Below are 8063 nucleotides of genomic sequence, written 5' to 3' on the forward strand. Positions count from 1 at the left end.
ATATCTTGAAAAGTACAGCTCTTCAACGAGACGAAGTACCAGAAAAGTCTTGAACGCAAGAAACACTCAACTTAACTCAAGTCAAGTAGGACACTTCGCGGTCACAATTTCGTCACATCGCTGCTAAGATTTTGCCGTTTTGCTCCCATTCGCGCCGAAATCATAAATCGACCGAAAGTACATAAATTTTGGCTGTAGATTTCGCCCGTTCAGCGGAACCAACTTTAAACGTCAGACAGCAAACAAATTTAAATTCATTTCGCTTCTAACTTATTGTTATTGCTGTTTTGAAATATGCTGAAATGGGGCCCGAAATTTGGTGGTCGACTTTGTGCAAGCTCGAAGCTCGAAAGTTGAGTCTGGCTGGCTTGACTTTTCACCGTGCGGTTATGACTAATTTAAATAGTTGGACAGTTGTGCCCCTTCAAATGAACTGCTTGCCGACAGAAAATCGAAAATTACGATTTATTATTTTCACATACCATTTCGGCCGAGGTAATTGTTGTTTGGATACGAATAGCACCGACATATTTCCCGAGCTGATGCTATTCTGTAATAAATTAAAAAATCAAATTGAACCCCTAACACTTTGTTTAGAATCGCTCTGATTCTTGACGTTCGAGGAATGAGAAATAACTCGAGCGTTGAACACGGCTATTTCGCCACAAGAAACATCGAAAAGACTTTACAAAAAATAAAACCGTCACATTCCCCACTATAGCCTGATCGGAATCTATGTTAGTGTCTTAGAAAAACAAAAGACCGTGGCACCAATTTGAATCTGTCGTAAATATGCGAAATATGCCATGCATAAGATGTTTGCGATGTATTCATACAAATTTCGAACGACCCACTCCACATTTGCCCAGGTTCATTAACGTAGGAAGAAAGTTAGTTTATGATTCAATAAAATGTTTAAAAATATTTCAGAATCTTCTCAACGTATGAACCATCTGATAAACCACTTTCAAAATGAATTACCCGAAATTTATCTAAGCGTAACTGATGCCGGAACCCCATCAAGAAACCCTGGACCAAACACACATCAAAGTAAAAATTCTTGCTGCTTGTTCAAGACAACCAACTTTCTTCAGGTTTTTCCCGACAACATCAGCAGAAAACAACTTTTACCAACCGAAGACGACGGCGATAGCCGGGGAGGTTCCCGGAGGAAACTTTACCCAGTCCTGTTCCCTCTTGAAGATGACTTCAACAGGGCTTACTTAAGAAGAGCGGCCCAAAGAACGCAAGACGTTCGGAAATCAACTCTTTTAATTACTACCGCAAACCAACTGTTGCCGGCTGCTACTGGATTCTTTGCTGCTGGAGCCAGAAAATGGTTCCAACGGGGGGTAATTCGGTTCAAAGAGACCTTCACACAAAGATGTTAAAACGACTCTAATCGTAGCAAAGAGTAGTATAACATGCGTTTTGTCCATGTTTACCCTATGTGTCGATTCTACTAAGGAGGAGCCAAAGAAAGCTCCATATCAGCAAGCAACGGAAGTGAACGGTTACTTATGTCTTGGTTTCAGCAAAAAGTGATGAAAATTGTAGTTTTCTTGATGAGAGTACCCCCCGATGGGAAAACTCTACGTTGATGGACAAGTTAGCTCTACTGTGTGTAGGACTTCAGTAATCTTCTGTTGAACTTCATTCCATTACAGAAGAGAGCTTCCAGATGATTTTTTTCTCGTCCTTGTTTATCTGCGTTACTAATCACAGTACCAATTGGGAAGAATTGCCAAGAGTTACACTTTTATTTAAAGAAAATCTATTTAGGACTGTTTTAGAAACAAGCAACAATTTCATTTGTGTATAACTTTTTAATGCTTCGATGAAAACTCAGTAAACTACTTATAATGTTTTCGTTTATTAGCAGTGGCGACCTAGTTATCCACTAGTTTTGCCCTGACTGCTGTCTTTGTGTTCGTTTATTTATTCAGAAGTCCACCAGTTTTGCCCGAGGTTTGAACCTCAAGCAAGCGGTTGTAACCAAGGTTGCCGAAATCACAGAAAAATCTATAATTTCACAGAATTTTAGCAAATGTTCATTACAGAATCTGTGTCACAGAACACAGAATTTTGGAAATTTTCACAGATTTCACAGATTTTTCAAATTCTGTACTTATTTCCGAAATTATAAATTTTATGTCAACATAAATTTTGGATTTCTAACTTTGTTTTTGAAAAACATGCTAAGATTGGTAATGTTAATTGATTTTACTTGAGTGAACTGTAAAAAAGACTCATCTTTTCGTGACTTTTCAAAGAAATTTCTGCCGTTTCGATCACAGAAAGTCAGAATTTATTTTCGCAAAAACACAGAATTTTTATCGGCAACCTTGGTTGCAAATTGTCAGTGTTGGGGGTAAGTATAATGGTGCGTATAGCAACCATATGTTTGCATCGTCCTGGATGACGATTTTGTTTGTTTATTCAGACAAAGTTTTGCTCCGCGCCACAGGAGAAAACGAAAAAAAAACTATTTAGGACTGGCTTAGAAAAAAAGCAACACTTTCTTTTTTGTTTAACTTTTTAATGCTTAGTTGAAAGTTTATTTCAGTAGAACTACTTAGTAAGTAAAGTTTATAAGTGCAAGATTTGGTGACAATCTGTCAAGGTTTTTTGAACTTGAACAAAAATTTGTTGGCAGGATCGAGAAAAGTCCAGGATGAACCCAAAAGCCGTCGAAATTCAACTATTTGACCAAAATTCGTGTGATAAATTCTCCTCTTCCTCGAGGATCCAACCTAGAGCTAAAATTTGAAAAAAAGCGAAGATTATTGATTCCATGAAGGTAAGGAACTTAGAAGGTTTAATACAAGTATTACGTTTATTCTAGTACTAGAATAGACCTAGTTTGACAAATGTTGAATTAGCTGAGGCTTCTATCCTCTCGGATATTCCTGGATCATAAGTCAGTTAGACGATTCTGTTCCAATCGCTCGACCCGTTCGGATGCGTTTCCACACCGCAGTGTCGAAGTTTGGTTTTACCAAGTCGGAGTGCTATCGCGAAAGTGCAGTTTTGTTCGCCCGGAGTGATTTTCCTGCTCGGTCGTCAATTGCCGAGACTCGAGTGCAACAATAATTGGCAAAAATTGGCCATCACCAAATTGCTTCGCAACTGCAAGTTTTTGCCATCTCCATATACGGCAATAACCATCATCAGATAGCGTTCACCCAAGAATCCGGATTTTTCTACCGTCGGAGTGAAGACTTGGAGAGTTCAAGTTTGATTACGGGACCGAGTTGCAGAGCTGCAGGTCGATTCGTCGTTTGGTTGATCGTGCTCCCCGATTGAAGACGCCATCTTTTTCCAACGGAGGACCACGTGTTCGAGACAATCAACGGACACTCAGAAAAAAAGTTTGAAGCAAAGTTACAAAAAACAATTGTGAGTTTTTTTTTATTCTTTTTCCCTTTACTTATTCTATCTTCATTTCCCTTTTTATTATTTCGATAATTGATTGCTTCGTTCATATTTCTAACACGGAAGGCATTCGTGTCCCCGTGCAGAAATATGAACGAAGGCGGGGGGTTAAACCCCTCAACTGATAATGATGAGAATATGACCTACGAGAATGAGGAGCATCTGGAGGATCCAGATGCTGCTGGTCCCTCAAATGCTCACATTTCTCAGACGGACAGTAATTCCTCATCATCAGTTGAGAGTAGAACAACCCGGCTCCGAAAATATGCGGAAGGTTCATCTTCTTCTGGATCTTGGGTGGTTTTTATCCGGCCCAAAAAGAACGGCAAGCCTCTCAATGTGGTACAGATCACCAAAGATCTGGCGAGGTGGACCTCTGTAACCAGTGTTACAAAATTGCGTGCAAACAAGCTGCGCGTTGTTGTGGGTAACTCGAAAGCTGCTAATGAGATTGTAGCCAGCAATTTTCTGAATTTAGAGTATCACGTTTACATCCCGTCTCGAGACGTAGAGATTGAGGGCGTGATCACAGAAATGAGTCTGGATGCGAAATACGTTAAATCCAACGGCGTTGGTAAGTTCAAGAGCCTCGATTCGACTTCTGTCGAAATCGTGGATTGCCGTCAACTCAACACTGCCAACGTCGTAAATGGAGTTACAAAGTATTCGCCTTCAGCTTCATTTCGTGTGACCTTCGCGGGTACCGCCCTCCCTCACTACGTCTTGATTGACGGAGTTTTAAGGCTTCCCGTGCGACTCTTCGTGCCTCGACCCATGCATTGTCAAAATTGCATCAAGTTGGGGCACACAGCGTCGCACTGTTCCAATAAGCCACGCTGTCCCCAATGCGGGGAGAATCATGGGGCTGGAGCATGCTCAGCAATAGAGCAGAAATGTGTCTATTGCGGGGGCTCACCCCATGAAATCTCTTCGTGCGAGGCATTCAAGAGTTGCTGGGATAAACAGAAGCGCTCTTTAAAAGAACGATCGAGACGTTCTTATGCCTCTATCTTAAAGAGCGCTTCTCCACTGGCCCAACCTCATTCGAGTAACATCTTTTCTGTGTTGCCAGTTGACAACGAAGAGGCGACTGACGAGGAGAACCCTTTTGTTTTCGTTGCGAACTCCCGGAAACGTGCTAAAACAACTCCCAAGACACCCAAAATACCCAAGAAAATCCCTACAATGAGCCCTCCAATCAGTGTCCCTAAAAAGCCGAATGCTGCAGAACAACAAAAACAAAATCCTCATGGATTCCGCACGATATTTTCACCACAAAATAATCCAACTCCAGCAGGGACCTCAAAGGCCCCTTTGAAGAATGCAGTTTTTTCAGAATCAACTTCCCAGCCAGGATTGTTTAAGTTGACTGACATTCTAAATGGAATGTTTTCGTTTTTCAACGTTTCTGAATCCATCAGAAGCATTGTAACAACAATGCTTCCTGTATTAAAGACATTTTTGAAGCAATTGATGCAAACTTGGCCCCTCATTTCAGTGTTTATCTCTCTCGATGGCTAATTTACGCCGAGAGGTCGGAGATATCACTGTGTTACAGTGGAATTGTCGTAGTATTATCCCTAAACTGGATCCGTTCAAATTTCTTCTTCATGAAACTAGTTGCGATATTTTTGCCCTTTCTGAAACATGGCTTTCTTCTGAATCAAACATCTCCTTCCACGATTTTAACATTATCCGTCTGGATCGCAACGATTCTTATGGAGGGGTGCTTTTGGGGATCAATAAGCGCCACTCCTTCTATAGAATCCACCTCCCTTTATCAGGAGGAATTGAAGCTGTTGCATGTCATACAACTATAAGAGGTAAGGACTTATGCGTTGTCAGTTTGTACTGGCCTCATAGAGTTGCAGTGGATCGAAATCACCTAGAGGACCTGTGCTCAGTGCTTCCTGAGCCAAGGTTGATCCTGGGTGACTTCAATTCACATGGAACTGTCTGGGGAGAACAAACTGACGATTGTCGTTCTACTCTTATTTATGACATTTGTGACAGTTTCAATTTAACAATTTTGAACACGGGTGAAAAAACACGGGTTCCTAAACCTCCTGCAAGACCAAGTGCAATTGACCTCTCACTCTGCTCAAACTCACTATCATTGGATTGCAAGTGGAAGGTAATCCCTGATCCCAATGGTAGTGATCACTTGCCAATCAAAATTACAATCACCAATGGGGCCAGCACTTCAAATTCAACAAATATGGCATATGACCTTACAAGACACATCGACTGGAAAAAGTACTCGGACGAAATAACAGATGCCATTGATTCTATGAATGTTTTACCTCCTTTGGAAGAGTATCACTTCCTTTCACGTTTGATCCATGAAAGTGCACTTTGCGCCCAAACAAAACCCATCCCAGTTTCACCTGTTCTTCGAAGGCCCCCAAATCCATGGTGGGACCAGCAGTGTTCCAAGCTTTATAAGGACAAATCAAAAGCATTCAAAGATTTTCGAAAACATGGAACCCTCGTCCTTTTTGAATCATACGTTTCCCTTGAAAATCAGTTCAAAAAATTGATCAAAGGGAAGAAAAAGGCGTATTGGAGAAATTTTGTGGGTGGTTTATCAAGGGAAACATCCTTGAGTACCTTATGGAAAGTTGCACGAAGCATGCGTAATCGATCATCTACAAATGAAAGTGAAGAATATACACATAGATGGATATCCAACTTCGCACGGAAAGTCTGTCCAGATTCTACACCTGTGCAAAAAATAATCCGGAACGTGCCTTCTGATAGGTGTGGTCTGGATTCCAGCTTTTCGATGGTCGAATTTTCACTTGCGCTCCTCTCTTGTAACAATTCAGCTCCGGGAATTGATCAAATCAAATTTAACTTGTTGAAAAACCTTCCGGACGCAGCAAAATTTCGCTTGTTAAATTTATTTAATCAATTCTTGGAGAACAACATTGTTCCCCAAGAGTGGAGACAAGTGAAAGTTATCGCTATCCAAAAGCCCGGAAAACCAGCATCCGATGCGAATTCGTACCGTCCTATAGCGATGTTGTCTTGTATACGCAAGTTGATGGAGAAAATGATTTTGTTTCGTTTGGATAAATGGGTAGAAGCAAATGGCCTCCTTTCAGATACTCAATTTGGGTTTCGAAGGGGCAAAGGGACAAACGATTGTCTTGCTTTGCTGTCTTCAGAGATACAAATGGCGTACGCAAAACGTGAGCAAATGGCTTCAGTGTTTCTAGACATAAAGGGAGCTTTTGATGCAGTGTCGATAGAGGTTTTGTCAGACAAGTTGCACTCCCGGGGTCTTCCTCCTCTATTGAACAACATCTTATACAGCTTGCTTTGTGAGAAACATCTGAACTTTGCTCACGGAGATATTGCAATTAGAAGAACCTCCTACATGGGTCTCCCGCAGGGTTCATGTTTAAGCCCACTTTTGTACAACTTTTACGTAAGTGACATCGACAGTTGTCTCTCTGAAGGCTGCACTTTAAGACAACTTGCAGATGATGGCGTAGTATCTGTAACAGGTAATACTGAGTCACATCTGCACAGACCTTTACAAGATACTTTAAACAGATTGTCATCCTGGGCTTTGGGGCTTGGAATCGAGTTCTCTCCAGAGAAAACGGAGTTGGTGGTTTTCTCTAAAAAGCATAGACCAGCTCAACCACAGCTCCAACTTCTTGGCAGGACGATCACTCAATCGAGGTGTTTTAAGTATCTTGGGGTTTGGTTTGATTCCAAATGTACCTGGAGAGCACACATTGAGTATCTGAAAGGAAAATGCCAACAGAGAATCAATTTTCTCCGATCAATCACTGGCACCTGGTGGGGAGCCCATCCAGAAGATCTTTTAAAATTGTATCGAACAACTATCCTCTCAGTTATGGAATATGGTAGCTTCTGTTTCCAGTCGGCTGCCAAAACTCACCTCATAAAACTCGAGCGTATCCAATACCGTTGTCTTCGCATCGCTTTGGGCTGTATGCCCTCTACGCACAACATGAGTCTTGAAGTTTTGGCAGGCATACTCCCTTTGAAAGATCGATTCAATCTACTATCACTTCGGTTCCTCATCAGGTGTGAGGTCATGAACCCATTGGTGATCGTTAATTTTGAAAGGTTACTTGAGCAAAATTTTCATACAAGATTTATGTCTATATACCATGTCCTCATGTCAATGCAGGTAAACCCTTCTTCGTATTCTCCTGCTCGTGTTTGTAGCCCAGACTACGATAATTCTTCTGTCCAGTTTGATTTGTCTATGCAGCAGGAAATTCGTGGAATCCCGGATCCGCATCGTCCACTTCTGATTCCAAGAATTTTCGAAGCTAAATATAGACACGTCGATGCTGATAAAATGTACTTTACTGATGGATCACTTATAGAGGAATCAACAGGATTTGGAGTGTTCAACGAAATATCTAGCGCCTCTTACAGCCTCGAGTCACCATGCTCTGTGTATATAGCAGAGTTAGCAGCAATTCATTGGGCTTTGGACAGTATCGCTTCAAGGCCAGTCGGGCACTACTTTATTGTAACGGATAGTCTGAGTTCTGTTCAAGCAATTCACTCAATAAAACCGGGAAAGCACTCGCCATACTTCTTCGAGAAGATACGGGATAGTTTGAGTGCTTTATCAA

At 41.4% G+C, this 8063-nt stretch overlaps 1 protein-coding gene across 1 annotated transcript in view; it reads right to left on the reverse strand.

Annotated features, from left to right (window-relative positions):
* Positions 1–3063: 3063 nt before the first annotated feature.
* The window catches only part of LOC129741610 (protein vestigial-like), a 134827-nt gene continuing 129827 nt past the window's right edge, over positions 3064–8063 (reverse strand). Inside the window, exon 8 of the mRNA XM_055733349.1 lies at positions 3064–3221. Within this exon, the coding sequence (XP_055589324.1) occupies positions 3064–3221 (158 nt within the window). The remainder of the gene's footprint in view (positions 3222–8063) is intronic.

Source organism: Uranotaenia lowii, chromosome 2 (assembly GCF_029784155.1).
Source record: "Uranotaenia lowii strain MFRU-FL chromosome 2, ASM2978415v1, whole genome shotgun sequence".
NCBI classification, from domain to species: domain Eukaryota; kingdom Metazoa; phylum Arthropoda; class Insecta; order Diptera; family Culicidae; genus Uranotaenia; species Uranotaenia lowii.